The sequence below is a fragment of the Dendrobates tinctorius genome, unplaced genomic scaffold, assembly GCF_039654945.1.
Source record: "Dendrobates tinctorius isolate UK_male_01 unplaced genomic scaffold, ASM3965494v1 ptg000232l, whole genome shotgun sequence".
Classification (NCBI taxonomy): Eukaryota; Metazoa; Chordata; class Amphibia; order Anura; family Dendrobatidae; genus Dendrobates; species Dendrobates tinctorius.
This window is the reverse complement of record NW_027361899.1, coordinates 15,809,359-15,830,652: the sequence shown is the minus strand read 5'-3', so window position 1 is coordinate 15,830,652 and position 21,294 is coordinate 15,809,359. Positions and strand designations below refer to the sequence as shown.

The 21,294-nt window shown below is 44.9% G+C and overlaps 1 protein-coding gene across 1 annotated transcript in view; it reads left to right on the top strand.

Moving 5' to 3' along the window:
• LOC141060083 (calpain-13-like) overlaps positions 1–21,294 on the top strand; it is a 134,437-nt gene that overhangs the window by 18,470 nt on the left and 94,673 nt on the right. The window contains 2 exon segments of the mRNA XM_073556360.1: positions 4,931–5,000; positions 5,765–5,883. Of these exon segments, the coding sequence (XP_073412461.1) occupies positions 4,931–5,000; positions 5,765–5,883 (189 nt within the window).

Genomic DNA, 21,294 nt, shown 5'->3' with positions numbered 1-21,294 from the left:
CCTCATTGAGCTTTGAACTTCATAGCCAGGTGTATCAAATCATGAGAAAAGGTATTTAAAGTGGCCACTTGCAAGTAGTTCTCCTATTTGATTCTCCTATAAAGAGTGGCATCATGGGCTCCTCAAATCGACTCTCAAATGATCTGAAAACAAAGATTATTCAACATAGCTTTTCAGGGGAAGGATACAAAAAGTTGTCTCAGAGATTTAACCTGTCAGTTTCCACTGTGAGGAACATAGTAAGGAAATGGAAGAACACAGGTACAGTTCTTGTTAAGCCCAGAAGTGGCAGGCCAAGAAAAATATCAGAAAGGCAGAGAAGAAGAATGGTGAGAACAGTCAAGGACAATCCACAGACCACCTCCAAAGACCTGCAGCATCATCTTGCTGCAGATGGTGTCACTGTGCATCGGTCAACAATACAGCACATGCATAACGCCTTTTTGTATGACCAAACAACTCAATCTTTGTTTCATCAGTCCACAGGACCTTCTTCCAAAATGTAACTGGCTTGTCCAAATGTGCTTTTGCAGACCTCAGGCGACTCTGTTTGTGGCGTGCTTGCAGAAACGGCTTCTTTCGCATCACTCTCCCATACAGCTTCTCCTTGTGCAAAGTGCGCTGTATTGTTGACCGATGCACAGTGACACCATCTGCAGCAAGATGATGATGCAGGTCTTTGGAGGTGGTCTGTGGATTGTCCTTGACTGTTCTCACCATTCTTCTTCTCTGCCTTTCTGATATTTTTCTTGGCCTGCCACTTCTGGGCTTAACAAGAACTGTACCTGTGTTCTTCCATTTCCTTATTATGTTCCTCACAGTGGAAACTGACAGGTTAAATCTCTGAGACAACTTTTTGTATCCTTCCCCTGAAAAGCTATGTTGAATAATCTTTGTTTTCAGATCATTTGAGAGTTGTTTTGAGGAGCCCATGATGCCACTCTTCATAGGAGAATCTAATAGGAGAACTACTTGCAAGTGGCCACCTTATATACCTTTTCTCATGATTTGATACACCTGGCTATGAAGTTCAAAGCTTAATGAGGATACAAAACCAATTTAGTGCTTCAGGAAGTCAGTAAAAAGTAGTTAGGAGTGTTCAAATCAAGAAAATGATAAGGGTGCCCATACTTTTGCACCGGTCAAATTTTGTTTAAATGCAGATTGCACATTTTCTGTTAGTACCATAAACCTCATTTGAATCCAGAAATATAACTGAGTCCATCAGTTATTAGATATATGAAACTGAAATAGCTGTTGCAAAAACCAAAATTGTTATAAAGAAAAAAGGTTAACATTAATAGGGGTGCCCAAACTTTTACATATGACTGTATATCCTTTTACATAGGGAGCAGTAGTATAGTAGTTATATTCTTGCACATAGGGGGCAGTATTATAGTAGTTATATTCTTGTATATAGGATCAGTATTATAGTAGTTATATTCTTGTATATACGGGCAGTATTATAGTAGTTATATTCTTGTACATAGGGGGCAGTATTATAGTAGTTATATTCTTGTACATAGAGGCAGTATTATAGTAGTTATATTCTTGAACATAGGAGGCAGTATTATAGTAGTTACATTCTTGTACATAGGGGCAGTATTATAGTAGTTATATTCTTGTATATAGGAGCAGTATTATAGCAGTTATATTCTTGTACATAGGAGCAGTATTATAGCAGTTATATTCTTGTACATAGGGGCAGTATTATAGTAGTTATATTCTTGTACATAGAGGCAGTATTATAGTAGTTATATTCTTGTACATAGGAGCAGTATTATAGTAGTTATATTCTTGTACATAGGAGCAGTATTATAGTAGTTATATTCTTGTACATAGGAGCAGTATTATAGCAGTTATATTCTTGTACATAGGAGCAGTATTATAGTAGTTATATTCTTGTACATAGGAGCAGTATTATAGTAGTTATATTCTTGTACATAGGAGCAGTATTATAGTAGTTATATTCTTGTACATAGGAGCAGTATTATAGTAGTTATATTCTTGTACATAGGGGGCAGTATTATAGTAGTTATATTCTTGTACATAGGAGCAGTATTATAGTAGTTATATTCTTGTACATAGGAGCAGTATTATAGTAGTTATATTCTTGTACATATGGGGTAATATTATAGCAGTTATACTTACAAAATAAAGCACGTCTTTTACATTGTGTTTACAAGAAATAATTTGCTGTATCTTGTATATGTATAATATCATTTCTTTTTCTCTGGTTTTGAATTTTCTGACTTTCTTTCAGTTTGAATTTACATTAGAATAATAAATCCTTCTGTTTCTTTTCTTTCTATCTGATTCTTAATTCCTGTTATCACAATCAGTGGGTGAATTATTTTCCTATTTCCTTTGGGACTGCAGGCTGTAAATGTGTTAAGAAGAATGTTCTTTAATTTGCCCCCAGTTTGGATTAGAGGGATTAATGTCCTGTAAAATGATCCACACTTTTCAATTTTCTGTGTGTTTTTAAGCATGAATCAGAGAATTATTTTTTTTATTGTCTTTTTACTTTCCGGTGGTTTTGGATTGAAGTTAATAGTGTGTGAACTATTTCATTTATTTCAATGTGGAATTATATACTAATGTAATGAGAGTTTAAAAAAAAAAAAAAGAGAGCGAAAAAAAGAAAATGTCCATATAATGGCCGAACAGGATTTTAAATAGTTAGGAAAGATGAGCTAAATCTATCACATCAGCAAGGATCAGTAAATGTAAGAAAAGCTTCAGTTTTTCCAGTTTGCTCAGATATAAATTCAATAAATTCGCTTCATATACATTATACATATCAGCAAGATGCCATCGTGTTCACTCACTGTTAAAAGCTGGAAGTCTGGAAGACACATTGAGAATATGAAATAAATAATTCCAGGGTCTAGCTTTTATTGATACTACGACTAAATCTCTAGGACAATGCATTCTTCCTTTTTTTATTATGTAATTTTTTAAGGCATCCATCTACTTATTCACTTATTCTAGTTTTTATTTCATAATTATAGTATTTCACATGGAATGATAATAAATACACATCCCAATGAAGTCAGATCTGTCAGACACAGCCTCGCCTCAAGAACCACCCCTGAATTGCCGGCCCACGCTTTGCCAGATTTTCAAGTCTCTCCTTATACACATACTAGCTGAGGAGTCCGGCGCTGCCCAGGCATAGTAACTAACTATGGTTATTTATATATATATATATATATATATATATATATATATATATATATATATAAGCTGAGTGTATAGCCCCGCCCACTCTGCATAGCGACATTCACTATAATATCCCACATCATCCCGTCAGTCAGAGCCACCGGACTACTACCCCTAATATCCCACATCATCCCATCAGCCAGAGCCACCGGACTACTACCCCTAATATCCCACATTATACTGTCAGCCAGAGCCACCGGACTACTACCCCTAATATCCCACATTATACTGTCAGCCAGAGCCACCGGACTACTACCCCTAATATCCCACATCATCCCGTCAGCCAGAGCCACCGGACTACTACCCCTAATATCTCACATCATCCCGTCAGCCAGAGCCATCGAACTACTACCCCTAATATTGCACATCATCCAGTCAGCCAGAGCCATTGGACTGCTACCGCCAATATCCCACATCCTAACTTCCATACTGGGGATCCCTTTGAGAGGGAAGATGTGCCTATAGGATGGAGGATGTGTGATGGGGATATGGGCAGGGAGGGGGGATTCATTTCTGTCATGTGCTCTCTGCTCCTTTCTGGGGGCAGACAATGGCTCGGAGCTTATGTTCCCGGGGATGCTAGATTTCTCCCACCATGTCAGTGTCTGCTGAGGTGTTGTTGTGGAGTGAGAAAACTATTGCTCATAGCAACCAATCACAGCTCATCTTCTTTGCTTAGTGATTGGTTGCAAGGAAAACTGTTGCTCATAGCAACCAATCAAAGCTCAGCTTCATTTAAACAGCTCTGGTGAAATGAAAGATGCTTCATGATTGGTTGGTGATACACACACACACACATACATACTTTCACTTTTATACAGTATATAGATATGGTGCAAACTGTCAATCATGCAGACTCAGGAGAGGAGAAGCTGGTGAGGACATACCTTCATGACACGTCATCACAGTCAACATGACACCGATTAACAATATATTGTACGTTTTCCATGAAATGCGGCAGTATCTCAGAGCGAACACACATATTTGTAGGACAGCCTGTCTCTGAATGCCGCCCTTGGTTGCATCAGAGTGAATCATCTGACAGGTTCCTTTTAAAGGTTTCAGCACCACAGACAGTGACACAAAGCACATTAGACAGACACTTCTAGAGATCAGCCAATGCATGAGACACTAATTCAAGAAGTTGTATTTACCTAAAAGTAAACTTTTTATTGCCATTCTCTTTGGGTAAATTCAACACATAGGGCTGGGAAGAGAATAATGAAAAAAAAATTACTCACAAATTCCTCATCTGTTGCCCCACAGTCTGGTCATCTTCTTTGGTCTGGTCTTCACCGGTCCATCTTCAGCACCTGCCGTCATGTGGTCATCATTGATGTCTCTCCAGCGCATTCTTGGCCTCTAATGTCATGATGTTACGGTGCCCAGTTGGCTCAGTAGGTGCCAAAGGAGGCGGATGATGCCTCCAAAGATGGCCAAGTGAAGACAGACTGAGGAAGATGACCTGACAGATGTGCGGCTGCGTGGCGGGATACCAGTGGAGCGCAGTGAGTATATATTTTATTTTCATTCATATGTTTCTTCTGCTTTGAGGTCTAAAGCTGCACACTAAATTTGCATTAAAAAAACATTTGATGCAAATTGATTTTTTTTTGGCCCAAGTTCCTTTGAATCTGTGACATTTTACATTTTTTAGCTTCTCCCATCACCCCACATCATTAATCATTCTGACTTTTCTTATCAGGATCTGCAGCGAGATGCCCGATTTCTGGTAGACGGTGCCAGCATATTCGACATTATGCAAGGAGAAATAGGTAGGAATATTTTATGGCTCCTCTTACAATTTGTTTACATTACTTAAAATATTAATAACGTATAGATATAATAGAAATATTTTTGTATAATAAACAAAAGTATGAACGTTACACCTAAGGGTGAACCTTTTGTTTTATCTACGTGACAAGATTCGGTCTATCTGATGTCACCACTAGGGGGAGCTCACAGTGTACAAATTAAATGTATTACTTGGGTGTCTACAGCTTCCCTGGGAATGGTAATAGTGAGTCAATTCCTTCTCCAGTCCTGAGATTGGTCAGTTCGTCTTGACTTTCTTCCAATCCTCACTTTCCTCTTACTCTGCAGATAATGTCCCATGTAACATCATGGCCATTGTGAAGGAGATCTTAACGAGGAGATGCCACCAATCCTCAGTGCAAGCATTAGATGAAGGGTTCTTTTTAGCGCCTACGCACTGTGAAGCAGAACATGCATAATACTGAGCGCACATGTAGCTCAAGATGGCTACATGAGATGTAGTGGGCAGGTTCTGTAAATGTATATGACTAGAGCTCCCCCTACTGGTGATTTCAGGCTGAAAAAATGTAATCAATGAATGTTATGACAGCTTTGATGCTTTTGCTGTTGTTTTGCCTCATACATTGAGATTCCAGAAGATAAAATATGTCTGTATTGTAATAATACTTTCTGGAATGTTTCTGGTAGAATGAACCATTAGGCTTTTTGCATAGAGAAGTATTTAATAAGTGCACCTTCATCATTATTTTTCATTCTCCTGTAGGAGACTGTTGGGTTCTCTCTGTTGTCGGAGCATTAACTTTGCATCGAAAATTTCTGGAAAATGTTGTTCCTAAGGACCAGGAGTTCACAAACAAGTATGCGGGAATTTTTCATTTCCGGGTAAGAGGTGTTTGATAAATATCCTGATCATATTCAAGGCTTGTTATAGGGTCAGACATTGAGTTATCGGGTGGCATCCCCTCAGGGGTGGGACTTACTCTGCATGAGACTAAATTTGCATACTTTTCTCCCATGGATCAATGCCTGTAAGACTGTGTCTGCACTCCGGCTTCCTCGGCATGGTGCACATACCCAAGGAGGCAGCAGTCAAGTAGAACTTAGGCAGCCACGAGAATTGCAATAAGGGCGGTAATGGCTGGATATTTCCTGTGTCACCGCTACCACCCTGGGCACGTGGAGTGCGCCGAAGAAGCGGGAGAGCGAAAACCCAGCTACTGTGCATTGTCCGGGAGGCAGAGATTTGGAAAGAGACAGAGGTAACGCTGCTTTCACAAATCACATTACTCACGACCAGGGGTGCGAGAAAACATGAATAGTGAAATCAGCTAGTCTGGATAAAACAACGACTGTCTAATAGTTCCACGATAATCTGCATATTGTCATAGTAAAAGGGCTCGTTAGGAAGGGTAAACGCATAACGGTAGATACATGGTGGCGGCCTGGGGGACTCGGAAAGCTGTCAGCTTCTCTGGTGACAGTAGCAGATTCTTTATATGTCACACATCCCACTGCAATGGGATCAATACTATTAAAGAATAAATGAACATTTTTCCTATAAATGTACATTCTATAAATATAGTGGCGCAACTAGAATCTGATGGGCCCCGGTAAAAGATTTTGACTCCCCCCCCCCCCCCCCCTTACTGGTATATATGTCCTACTTCCTGGCCCCATCCTGGTATATATACTGATATATGTCCCCCGAAAATGAACAATTATGCTGACCCCCCATCTGCTCCCTCTGCTGTAGAGTAAAATGTCCGAGGACGCACATCCAGCAGAGGTTTGTGCTGGAGTCAGCGGGCTCCTCACCGTGCCGGAAACAGTCGCGGTCGCGACCCCTGAGACCACGATTGTTACCCTTCTTTATGTATACATAGTTTATATAATTTTGTCTATGGAACATTATGGAATTTTGCAAATCACTTCATTAGGAATTTTGTCCTGTAAGTGGCTTCCAAACCCCATCGTTGTATGTCTAAGGCTACTTTCACACATCCGGTGTGTGGGGTCCGGCGGCGTGCGGCGAAAAGCCGGGCCGCCGCATCCGGCCTGCAGCCGTGACACCGGATGTGTGTGCGGCGAGACGATACGGCTCGGACATTATTAAAGGAGCCGCAGGACGAGGTGGACAGAGGCAGCCAATGAGACAGCTGCTGAAAGGGAGGTGAGGGGAGGGGAGGGGAGGGGGGTGGAGATAGAGAGACATGGGGGGTTAACACTTAGTGTCCAGGCAAGGAGATCATTTGCATATTCCCAGTGCCTTCTGGGATAAGTGAAGAGTCTCCGCGAGCTCAACGATCACTGGGTTTTGGCCGTTGCAGCTGAAAAGAGGAAATCGGAAAACCAGGGGAAGAGTCTTGAGGAGATCATTTGCATATTCCCAGTGCCTTCTGGGATAAGTGAATTTGGGCTCATCTTTCATCGTTTTTAAGAAATCTCAAGATGGAAGAGGCCAGGAGCCATTTGGTGAGCTGCATTTCTTGCTACATGTTCACAGACTTACCAGTGGAAAAGCCAAACTTCACATGCCACAAACGCAAGCTTGTGTCCCTGTTGGAGGAAAAGTTGCAAAATCTCGAAGAGAGGTTGGCTACATTGAAGATCATTAAGGAAGGTGAAGAGTTCTTAGACAGAGCAGAATTATCTCTTCATGCTTCAGAAAGAGAAGAAATTCGAAGTGCACCTGAAGAAACAGAGGAATGGAGACATGTGACCCAGAGAAGCAGGAGGATCAGGAGGCAGTCAGCACCCATACTGCTCAGAAACCAGTACCAGGCTCTCACGCAGGAAAACCATGAAGAAATACATCAGGATAAGACTTTGCCCACAAACAGCAACCTTGTACGCCTTCAGAGTAGTGTTGAGCATTCCGATACCGCAAGTATCGGGTATCGGCCGATACTTGCTGTATCGGAATTCCGATACCGACTTCCGATATTTTTTCAATATCGGAATTCGGCATCGGAATCGGAAGTTCAGTTGATTGACGGCCTGACGTCATCATGATGCGCCGTCATTTCGGGCCTTCCGGGGGTCTCTGCCGGCCTGCCGGGGGGCTGTGCCGGCCTGCCGGGGGGCTGTGTGGACTGCCCGGGGTCTCTGCCGGCCTGCCGGGGGGCTGTGCCGGCCTGCCGGGGGGCTGTGCCGGCCTGCCGGGGGGCTGTGCACCCTGTGGGGGTCTGTACCGGCCTGCCGGGGGGCTGTGCCGGCCTGCCGGGGGGCTGTGCTGATGTCCGGGGGTCTGTGCAAGCATCGTCCGATGGGACTACAAGTCCCATCGGGCGATGCCTGCTACCATGACAGTGATTGACACATTAGCCAATGATGGGACAGTAGTAGTCCCATCATCCGGCTAATGTGTTAAATGTTAAAAAAAAAAAAAAAAAAAAAAAATACTACATACATACTACATGCTACATACATACTACATATATACTACATACATACTACATACATGCTACATACATACTACATGCATGCTACATACATACTACATATATACTACATACATACTACATACATACTGCATGCTACATACATACTACATACATACTACATACATACTACATGCATGCTACATATATACTACATGCTACATACATACCACATACATACTACATGCATGCTACATATATACTACATGCATGCTACATACATACTACATATATACTACATACATACTACATACATGCTACATACATACTACATGCATGCTACATACATACTACATATATACTACATACATACTACATACATACTGCATGCTACATACATACTACATACATACTACATACATACTACATGCATGCTACATATATACTACATGCTACATACATACCACATACATACTACATGCATGCTACATATATACTACATGCATGCTACATACATACTACATATATACTACATGCATGCTACATACATACCACATACATACTACATACATGCTACATACATACTACATGCATGCTACATACATACTACATATATACTACATACATACTACATACATACTGCATGCTACATACATACTACATACATACTACATGCATGCTACATATATACTACATGCTACATACATACCACATACATACTACATGCATGCTACATATATACTACATGCATGCTACATACATACTACATATATACTACATGCATGCTACATACATACCACATACATACTACATACATGCTACATACATACTACATGCATGCTACATACATACTACATATATACTACATACATACTACATACATACTGCATGCTACATACATACTACATACATACTACATACATACTACATGCATGCTACATATATACTACATGCTACATACATACCACATACATACTACATACATACTACATATATACTACATGCATGCTACATACATACTACATGCTACATGCATGCTACATACATACTACATGCTACATACATACCACATATATACTACATACATACAATACATTCATACAATACATACATAGACATACAGTACATATAACATAGAGTAACATACTTACCAATACTTGTCACATTGTTCCCCGAAGCCATTGTCTTTCCGGAATAAATATTAACATAACAAACCACAAAAATACTCACCCACGATCCGAAGCAGTCCACGAGTGTGTCCCACGACGATCTTGGGTAGAGAACTGCAGCATCAGATGATGCTGCCGTTCTCTACGGGCTGCAGGAATCCAATGACGGAAGGTAGGTATCCTTCCGCACTGTATTCCTCCGCCACTTAAAAAAAAAAAAGTCCCTAGTCTCACTTTATGCCATTGCTGTGTGGGAAATTCCCACACAGCAATGGCATAAAGTGAGACTAGGGACTTTTTTTTTTTAAGTGGCGGAGGAATACAGTGCGGAAGGATACCTACCTTCCGTCATTGGATTCCTGCAGCCCGTAGAGAACGGCAGCATCATCTGATGCTGCAGTTCTCTACCCAAGATCGTCGTGGGACACACTCGTGGACTGCTTCGGATCGTGGGTGAGTATTTTTGTGGTTTGTTATGTTAATATTTATCCCAGAAAAGACAATGGCTTCGGGGAACAATGTGACAAGTATTGGTAAGTATGTTACTCTATGTTATATGTACTGTATGTCTATGTATGTATTGTATGAATGTATTGTATGTATGTAGTATATATGTGGTATGTATGTAGCATGTAGTATGTATGTGGTATGTATGTAGCATGTAGTATGTATGTAGCATGCATGTAGTATGTATGTAGTATGTATGTAGCATGCAGTATGTATGTAGCATGTATGTAGTATGTATGTAGTATATATGTAGTATGTATGTAGCATGCATGTAGTATGTATGTAGCATGTAGTATGTATGTAGTATGTATGTAGTATGTATGTAGTATGCAGTATGTATGTAGCATGTATGTAGTATGTATGTAGTATATATGTAGTATGTATCATGTAGTATGTATGTAGCATGCATGTAGTATATATGTAGTATGTATGTTGCATGTAGTATGAATGTAGCATGTATGTAGTATGTAGTATGAATGTAGCATGTATGTAGTATGTAGCATGTAATTTTTTTTTTTTTTTTTTTTTTTTTTACATTTAACACATTAGCCGGATGATGGGACTACTACTGTCCCATCATTGGCTAATGTGTCAATCACTGTCATGGTAGCAGGCATCGCCAGATGGGACTTGTAGTCCCATCGGACGATGCCTGCACAGACCCCCGGAGCCTGCACAGACCACCGGCAGGCCGGCACAGCCCCCCGGCAGGCCGGCACAGCCCCCCGGAGCCTGCACAGACCACCGGCAGGCCGGCACAGACCACCGGAGCCTGCACAGACCCCCTGGCAGGCCGGCACAGCCCCCCGGCAGGCCGGCACAGCCCCCCGGAGCCTGCACAGACCACCGGCAGGCCGGCACAGACCACCGGAGCCTGCACAGACCCCCTGGCAGGCCGGCACAGCCCCCCGAAAGGCCCGTACAGACCCCAGAGAGGCTGTACAAGGGCAGGAAAGGGTTTTTCTTATTCCGATACCGGAAGTCCCATAGACTTGAATGGGACTTCCGGTATCGGAATCGGCGATACCGATACTTTTTTTAAAGATCGGCCGATACCATCCGATACGATACTTTGAAGTATCGGATGGTATCGCTCAACTCTACTTCAGAGTCCTCCTGGATGGAGAAAGAAAAATGTTGTGAAGAAGAAACGGAGAGTGGTGGTCATGGGGGATTCCCTGTTGAGAGGAACTGAGGCCGCTATCTGCAGACCGGATATAACTTCAAGAGAAATGTGTTGTCTTCCAGGTGCAAAAATTAAAGATGTGTCTGACAGGATATCAGGACTCTTCAGACCTACAGATGACTACCCATTCCTGCTACTACATGTGGGGACAAATGACACTGCAAGAAACGACCTGGAAACCATCTGCAGAGACTTTGAAGACTTAGGCAAGAAAGTGAAAGAACTGGGAGCGCAGGTGGTCTTCTCTTCCATCCTCCCAGTGGATGGCCATGGAACAAGGAGGTGGAATAAGATTCTGCAGGTGAACAACTGGCTACGTCGATGGTGCCGTCAGCAACGATTTGGATTTCTGGATCACGGAGTGAACTACCTATACGATGGACTACTTGCTAGAGATGGGGTGCACCTTACGAAGACTGGTAAGCATGTATTTGGAAGTCGCCTTGCTACACTTGTAAGGAGAGCTTTAAACTAGAACAACATGAGAAGGGAAGCAAAAGACCAGAAAAAGCCATACACCTGACAAATGCTATTGAGAACTCTGCTATTAGAAGTGGAAAGGAAGAACAAAGACGAAAGAATCTAATTAATAAAAATATTGGAGAAAGAGAAACCAATCACAAACTAAAATGTTTCTATACTAATGCACAAAGCATGGGCAACAAACAAGGAGAATTGGAACTACTAACACAGGAAAAGAAATATGATGTCATTGGAATCACTGAAACTTGGTGGGACAATACACATGATTGGAATACAAGACTAGAAGGATACAACTTATTTGCAAGAAACAGACTTGATAAACGAGGAGGAGGTGTCGCATTGTATGTTAGAAATGCGTATATCTGCACAGAGATTGAAGCTTCAGAGACTGGGAGTTCTGTGGAAACTGTTTGGGTAAGAATACAAGGACAGAACAATGGAAAGGACACCATTGTAGGCATTTACTACAGGCCGCCTGTGCAAGCTGAAGCTATGGATGAACTCTTTATGCATCAAATGGCCAAGTTCTCCAAAAAATATGACATAGTTGTCATGGGAGATTTCAACTATCCAGACATTTGTTGGGAATCTCTCTCAGGCAAAACTAACAGGTCAAGGAAATTCTTATCCTCTCTTGCTGACAACTTTATCTTCCAAAAGGTAAGGGAGAAAACAAGGGGAACTGCTACCTTGGATCTAATCCTTATAAACAGGGAGGAAATGGTTGAGGAGGTAAAAGTGGCTGGGACCCTAGGAGGTAACGACCATGCTATTTTAGAATTTTGGATAACTAGAGGCGGAAGACCTGTGAAGACTCAGACGTCAAGGTTAGATTTCAGAAAGGCAGATTTTAAGGGATTCAGAAAGAGAATTGGAGGGATCCAATGGCTGGATATCCTTAAAGACAAAAATGTCCAGGAAGGATGGGAAATCTTGAAAAATGAAATTCTCAAAGCACAGTTGTTAACAATTCCGAAAAGAGGGAAGAATAGGAAGCAGTTAAGGAAACCAGGATGGATGAACACAGAACTTAAGCACATGCTAAAAAGGAAGAAAAAAATGTTTATAAAATGGAAAGAGGGAGGCATATCTAAAGAAGAATATAATGCTGTCTGCAGAACCTGCAGGGCACAAATCAGATTAGCTAAAGCTGAAAATGAATTGAGGCTTGCAAGAGATGTCAAAAGCAATAATAAAGGATTTTGGGGATATGTCAAAAGTAAAAGAAAAGTCAAAGATGCTATAGGATTTTTACAGGATGAAAATGATGAAATGGTAAGACAGGATGTTGAGAAGGCTGAACTTTTAAATTCCTATTTTGCATCTGTTTTCTCTCAGAAAGGAAATGTAACATCAACTGTTATTCACTGTCCTATTAAGGGAATAGAAGAATCCAGGATATCTATAAACAGAAAGATAGTGAGGAAACACTTAGCTAGCCTAAATGAATTCAAGTCTCCAGGTCCAGATGAATTACACCCCAGAGTACTGAAGGAGATAGCAGAAGAAATTTTTGAACCCCTCTCTATAATCTTTGAAAATTCTTGGAGAACAGGAGAAGTGCCAGAAGACTGGAGAAGAGCAAATGTTGTTCCTATCTTCAAAAAGGGGAAGAAGGTGGACCCAGGTAACTATAGGCCGGTGAGTCTGACTTCTATACCAGGAAAGATCTTTGAACAAATTATTAAACAACATGTATGTCAATACCTGGATAAGAATGAAGTGATTAAACAGAGTCAGCATGGGTTTGTAACTAATAAGTCATGTCAGACTAACTTAATTTCCTTCTATGACGGTATCACTGATTGGGTGGATCAAGGAAATGCTGTAGATATAGTATATCTTGACTTCAGCAAAGCATTTGACAAAGTCTCTCATACAATCCTTATTGAAAAAATGATTAAGTATGGAATGGACAAGGCAACTGTTAGGTGGATTCATAACTGGCTTAGTGATCGGACCCAAAGAGTGGTCGTAAATGGCTGCACATCCAGTTGGAAGAATGTCTCAAGTGGGGTACCACAGGGCTCTGTCCTGGGCCCTGTATTGTTCAACATCTTTATCAACGATTTAGATGAAGGAATTGAGGGTAAACTGATTAAATTTGCTGATGACACAAAGCTAGGAGGGATAGCTAATACTAGAGAAGAGAGAGAGAGGATTCAAAAAGATTTAAATAAACTGGAGAAGTGGGCAGCAACTAACAGAATGGTTTTTAACAGGGAGAAATGCAAAGTACTACATCTGGGCAATAAAAATGGAAAAAGCATATATATAATGGGAGGAATAGGGCTAAGTGACAGCACATGTGAAAAAGACTTGGGTATACTAATAGATCACAGACTGAATATGAGTCAACAGTGTGATGCAGCAGCAAAAAAGGCAAATGCAATTCTAGGATGTATTAACAGAAGCATACAGTCTAGATCACGTGAAGTCATTATTTCCCTCTACTCCTCTTTGGTCAGACCTCATCTGGAATATTGTGTCCAGTTTTGGGCACCACATTTTAAAAAAGACATCAACAAACTGGAGCAAGTTCAGAAAAGAGCGACCAGAATGATGACCGGTCTGCAAACCCTGTCTTATGAGGAAAGTTTGCAGGATTTGGGAATGTTTAGTTTGCAAAAGAGAAGACTGAGAGGAGACTTAATAGCTGTCTACAAATATCTAAAGGGCTGTCACATTGTAGAAGGATCAACTTTATTCTCATTTGCACAAGGAAAGACTAGAAGCAATGGGATGAAACTGAATGGGAGGAGACACAGATTAGATATTAGAAAAAACTTTTTGACAGTTAGAGTGATCAATGAGTGGAACAGGCTGCCACGAGAAGTGGTGAGTTCTCCTTCAATGGAAGTCTTCAAACAGAGGCTGGACAGACATCTGACTGGGATGATTTAGCGAATCCTGCTTTGAGCAGGGGGTTGGACCAGATGGCCCAGGAGGTCCCTTCCAACTCTACGATTCTATGATTCTATGATTCTATCTCTCTCTCTTGCCGGGCACTTGTGGGGTTAACCCCACAGAGAGATCTCTCTCTCTCACCCAGACACTGTGAGTGTTAACCCCACAAGTGCCCGGCGAGAGAGATCTCTCACAAGTGTCCGGGTGACAGAGAGAGATCTCTCTCTCTCTCGCCGGGCACTTGTGGGGTTAACATTCACAGAGTCCGGGCATGCGCTGTGGAAAAAGCCGGTCCGGCGCTGCAAAAAAACGTTACATGGAACGTTTTTTCCAGACGCCGGACAGGCTGTTTTTGCCGGATCAGGCAAAAACCGGATACGCCGCATAGGTATCCGGCGCGATGCGGCAATAATGAAACTGAATGGGGGAAAAACCGGATCCGGTGGCAACCGGCGCCGGATCCGGTTTTTACACTTTTCGCCGCATCGCGCCTGATGCTGAAAACCGGATGTGTGAAAGAGGCCTAAGGCCTCTTTCACACATCAGTTTTTTGCCTTCAGGCGCGATCCGGCTTTTTTTTGTAAAACCGGATCCGGCAAAATGCAATGCCGGATCCGGTTTTTCCCCATTGACTTGCATTGGCGCCGGATCGTGCCGGATGGCATTACGTTTCATCCGTTTTTTGCCGGATCTGGCAACTTGTCTCATTCCGGCGTCTGGAAAAAACGGCTACTGTAACGTTTTTTGTCTCCGGCGAAAAAGCCGGAAGCGCCGGATCCGGCGTTTCCAGCTTTTTGCTACAATGAAAGTCTATGGGCGCCGGAATGCGCCGGATCAAGAAAAAGACGGATCCAGCCACCGGATCCGGTTTTTTTAAGTCTGCGCATGCTCAGATCCAATTGGCCAGCCGCCAGGAACAGAGACGGATCCAGCAAAAAAACGGATCCGTTTCTACAGTTCTCCAAAATTTATGCCGGATCCGCTTTTTCTAAAAAAAGCCGGATCCTGCCTGACGGCAAAAAACTGATGTGTGAAAGTAGCCTAAGGGGGGCAGAGGTGACCTCCCAAAGAGCTTATTCATTTGGCTCAGTAATCACAGCTTTTAAAAAAGTTTTCTTTGTCCTCACGCCCGGATTTGGACAGATAATCTATTCCAAACACTGTGCAAATTACATAAATGGAGCCCAAAGTGCAAACATTTGTATAAACCACGTGACTGTGACGAGGCGTCAGCAGCTCCTGTACCTCACTGTGCAAATATCGAGAGTGACCGCTGTATGCAGGAGCCGAAAATATCTCCAACATAGACCACAGACTGCTGTTATAGGGGGGCTCCATACTACACACCCAGATTGCTGTTATAGGGGGGCTCCAGACTACACATCCAGACTGCTGTTATAGGGGGGCTCCAGACTACACATCCAGACTGCTATTATAGGGGGCTCCAGACTACACATCCAGACTGCTGTTATACGGGGGCTCCAGACTACACACCCAGATTGCTGTTATAGGGGGGCTCCAGACTACACATCCAGACTGCTGTTATACGGGGGCTCCAGACTACACACCCAGATTGCTGTTATAGGGGGGCTCCAGACTACACACCCAGATTGCTGTTATAGGGGGGCTCCAGACTACACACCCAGATTGCTGTTATAGGGGGCTCCAGACTACACATCCAGACTGCTGTTATAGGGGGGCTTCAGACTACACATCCAGACTGCTATTATAGGGGGCTCCAGACTACACATCCAGACTGCTGTTATACGGGGGCTCCAGACTACACACCCAGATTGCTGTTATAGGGGGGCTCCAGACTACACATCCAGACTGCTGTTATAGGGGGGCTCCAGACTACACACCCAGATTGCTGTTATAGGGGGGCTCCAGACTACACACCCAGATTGCTGTTATAGGGGGGCTCCAGACTACACACCCAGATTGCTGTTATAGGGGGCTCCAGACTACACACCCAGATTGCTGTTATAGGGGGGCTCCAGACTACACATCCAGACTGCTGTTATAGGGGGGGCTCCAGACTACACACCCAGATTGCTGTTATAGGGGGGCTCCAGACTACACACCCAGATTGTTGTTATAGGGGGGCTCCAGACTACACACCCAGATTTACTGTTATAGGGGGGCTCCAAACTACACACCCAGACTGCTGTTATAGGGGGGCTCCAAACTACACACCCAGACTGCTGTTATAGGGGGCTCCAGACTACACAGCCAGACTGCTGTTATAGGGGGCTCCAGACTACACATCCAGACTGCTGTTATAGGGAGCTCCAGACTACACAACCAGACTGCTGTTATAGGGGGCTCCAGACTACACAACCAGACTGCTGTTATAGGGGGCTCCAGACTACACAACCAGACTGCTGTTATAGGGAGCTCCAGACTACACAACCAGACTGCTGTTATAGGGGGCTCCAGACTACACAACCAGACTGCTATTATAGGGGGGCTCCAGACGACACAACCAGACTGCTGTTATAGGGGGCTCCAGACTACACATCCAGACTGCTGTTATAGGGAGCTCCAGACTACACAACCAGACTGCTGTTATAGGGGGCTCCAGACTACACAACCAGACTGCTATTATAGGGGGGCTCCAGACGACACAACCAGACTGCTGTTATAGGGGGCTCCAGACTACACAACCAGACTGCTATTATAGGGGGGCTCCAGACGACACAACCAGACTGCTGTTATAGGGGGCTCCAGACTACACAACCAGACTGCTGTTATAGGGAGCTCCAGACTACACAACCAGACTGCTGTTATAGGGGGCTCCAGACTACACAACCAGACTGCTATTATAGGGGGGCTCCAGACGACACAACCAGACTGCTGTTATAGGGGGCTCCAGATTACACAACCAGACTGCTGTTATAGGGGGCTCCAGACTACACACCCAGACTGCTGTTATAGGGGGGCTCCAGACGACACAACCAGACTGCTGTTATAGGGGGCTCCAGACGACACAACCAGACTGCTGTTATATGGGGCTCCAGACTACACAACCAGACTGCTGTTATAGGGGGGCTCCAGACTACACAACCAGACTGCTGTTATAGGGGGGCTCCAGACTACACAACCAGACTGCTGTTATAGGGGGCTCCAGACTACACAACCAGACTGCTGTTATAGGGGGGCTCCAGACGACACAACCAGACTGCTGTTATAGGGGGCTCCAGACTACACATCCAGACTGCTGTTATAGGGGGGGCTCCAGACTACACATCCAGACTGCTGTTATAGGGGGCTCCAGACTACACACCCAGACTGCTGTTATAGGGGGCTCCAGATTACACACCCAGACTGCTGTTATAGGGGGCTCCAGACTACACAACCAGACTGCTGTTATAGGGGGGCTCCAGACGACACAACCAGACTGCTGTTATAGGGGGCTCCAGACTACACACCCAGACTGCTGTTATAGGGGGGCTCCAGACGACACAACCAGACTGCTGTTATAGGGGGGCTCCAGACTACACATCCAGACTGCTGTTATAGGGGGGCTCCAGACGACACAACCAGACTGCTGTTATAGGGGGGCTCCAGACGACACAACCAGACTGCTGTTATAGGGGGGCTCCAGACGACACAACCAGACTGCTGTTATAGGGGGGCTCCAGACTACACATCCAGACTGCTGTTATAGGGGGGCTCCAGACTACACATCCAGACTGCTATTATAGGGGGCTCCAGACTACACATCCAGACTGCTGTTATAGGGGGGCTCCAGACTACACACCCAGATTGCTGTTATAGGGGGGCTCCAGACTACACATCCAGACTGCTGTTATAGGGGGGCTCCAGACTACACACCCAGATTGCTGTTATAGGGGGGCTTCAGACTACACACCCAGATTGCTGTTATAGGGGGGGCTCCAGACTACAAACCCAGATTGCTGTTATAGGGGGGCTCCAAACTACACACCCAGACTGCTGTTATAGGGGGCTCCAGACTACACATCCAGACTGCTGTTATAGGGGGCTCCAGACTACACATCCAGACTGCTGTTATAGGGAGCTCCAGACTACACAACCAGACTGCTGTTATAGGGGGCTCCAGACTACACAACCAGACTGCTGTTATAGGGGGGCTCCAGACTACACAACCAGACTGCTGTTATAGGGGGCTCCAGACTACACAACCAGACTGCTGTTATAGGGGGCTCCAGACTACACAACCAGACTGCTGTTATAGGGGGGCTCCAGACTACACAACCAGACTGCTGTTATAGGGGGCTCCAGACTACACAACCAGACTGCTGTTATAGGGGGGCTCCAGACGACACAACCAGACTGCTGTTATAGGAGGCTCCAGACTACACAACCAGACTGCTGTTATAGGGGGCTCCAGACTACACAACCAGACTGCTGTTATAGGGGGCTCCAGACTACACATCCAGACTGCTGTTATAGGAGCTCCAGACTACACAACCAGACTGCTGTTATAGGGGGCTCCAGACTACACAACCAGACTGCTGTTATAGGGGGCTCCAGACTACACAACCAGACTGCTGTTATAGGGGGCTCCAGACTACACAACCAGACTGCTGTTATAGGGGGCTCCAGACTACACATCCAGACTGCTGTTATAGGGGGCTCCAGACTACACAACCAGACTGCTGTTATAGGGGGCTCCAGACTACACACCCAGATTGCTGTTATAGGGGGGCTCCAGACGACACAACCAGACTGCTGTTATAGGGGGCTCCAGACGACACAACTAGACTGCTGTTATAGGGGGCTCCAGACTACACAACCAGACTGCTGTTATAGGGGGGCTCCAGACTACACAACCAGACTGCTGTTATAGGGGGGCTCCAGACTACACAACCAGACTGCTGTTATAGGGGGCTCCAGACTACACAACCAGACTGCTGTTATAGGGGGGCTCCAGACGACACAACCAGACTGCTGTTATAGGGGGCTCCAGACTACACATCCAGACTGCTGTTATAGGGGGGGCTCCAGACTACACATCCAGACTGCTGTTATAGGGGGCTCCAGACTACACACCCAGACTGCTGTTATAGGGGGCTCCAGATTACACACCCAGACTGCTGTTATAGGGGGCTCCAGACTACTCAACCAGACTGCTGTTATAGGGGGGCTCCAGACGACACAACCAGACTGCTGTTATAGGGGGCTCCAGACTACACACCCAGACTGCTGTTATAGGGGGGCTCCAGACGACACAACCAGACTGCTGTTATAGGGGGGCTCCAGACTACACATCCAGACTGCTGTTATAGGGGGGCTCCAGACGACACAACCAGACTGCTGTTATAGGGGGGCTCCAGACGACACAACCAGACTGCTGTTATAGGGGGGCTCCAGACGACACAACCAGACTGCTGTTATAGGGGGGCTCCAGACTACACATCCAGACTGCTGTTATAGGGGGGCTCCAGACTACACATCCAGACTGCTATTATAGGGGGCTCCAGACTACACATCCAGACTGCTGTTATAGGGGGGCTCCAGACTACACACCCAGATTGCTGTTATAGGGGGGCTCCAGACTACACATCCAGACTGCTGTTATAGGGGGGCTCCAGACTACACACCCAGATTGCTGTTATAGGGGGGCTTCAGACTACACACCCAGATTGCTGTTATAGGGGGGGCTCCAGACTACACACCCAGATTGCTGTTATAGGGGGGCTCCAAACTACACACCCAGACTGCTGTTATAGGGGGCTCCAGACTACACAACCAGACTGCTGTTATAGGGGGGCTCCAGACGACACAACCAGACTGCTGTTATAGGAGGCTCCAGACTACACAACCAGACTGCTGTTATAGGGGGCTCCAGACTACACAACCAGACTGCTGTTATAGGGGGCTCCAGACTACACATCCAGACTGCTGTTATAGGAGCTCCAGACTACACAACCAGACTGCTGTTATAGGGGGCTCCAGACTACACAACCAGACTGCTGTTATAGGGGGCTCCAGACTACACAACCAGACTGCTGTTATAGGGGGCTCCAGACTACACAACCAGACTGCTGTTATAGGGGGCTCCAGACTACACATCCAGACTGCTGTTATAGGGGGCTCCAGACTACACAACCAGACTGCTGTTATAGGGGGCTCCAGACTACACAACCAGACTGCTGTTATAGGGGGGCTCCAGACGACACAACCAGACTGCTGTTATAGGAGGCTCCAGACTACACAACCAGACTGCTGTTATAGGAGGCTCCAGACTACACAACCAGACTGCTGTTATAGGGGGCTCCAGACTACACAACCAGACTGCTGTTATAGGGGGCTCCAGACTACACAACCAGACTGCTGTTATAGGGGGCTCCAGACTACACAACCAGACTGCTGTTATAGGGGGGCTCCAGACGACACAACCAGACTGCTGTTATAGGAGGCTCCAGACTACACAACCAGACTGCTGTTATAGGGGGCTCCAGACTACACAACCAGACTGCTGTTATAGGGGGGCTCCAGACGACACAACCAGACTGCTGTTATAGGGGGCTCCAGACTACACATCCAGACTGCTGTTATAGGGGGGGCTCCAGACTACACATCCAGACTGCTGTTATAGGGGGCTCCAGACTACACACCCAGACTGCTGTTATAGGGGGCTCCAGATTACACACCCAAACTGCTGTTATAGGGG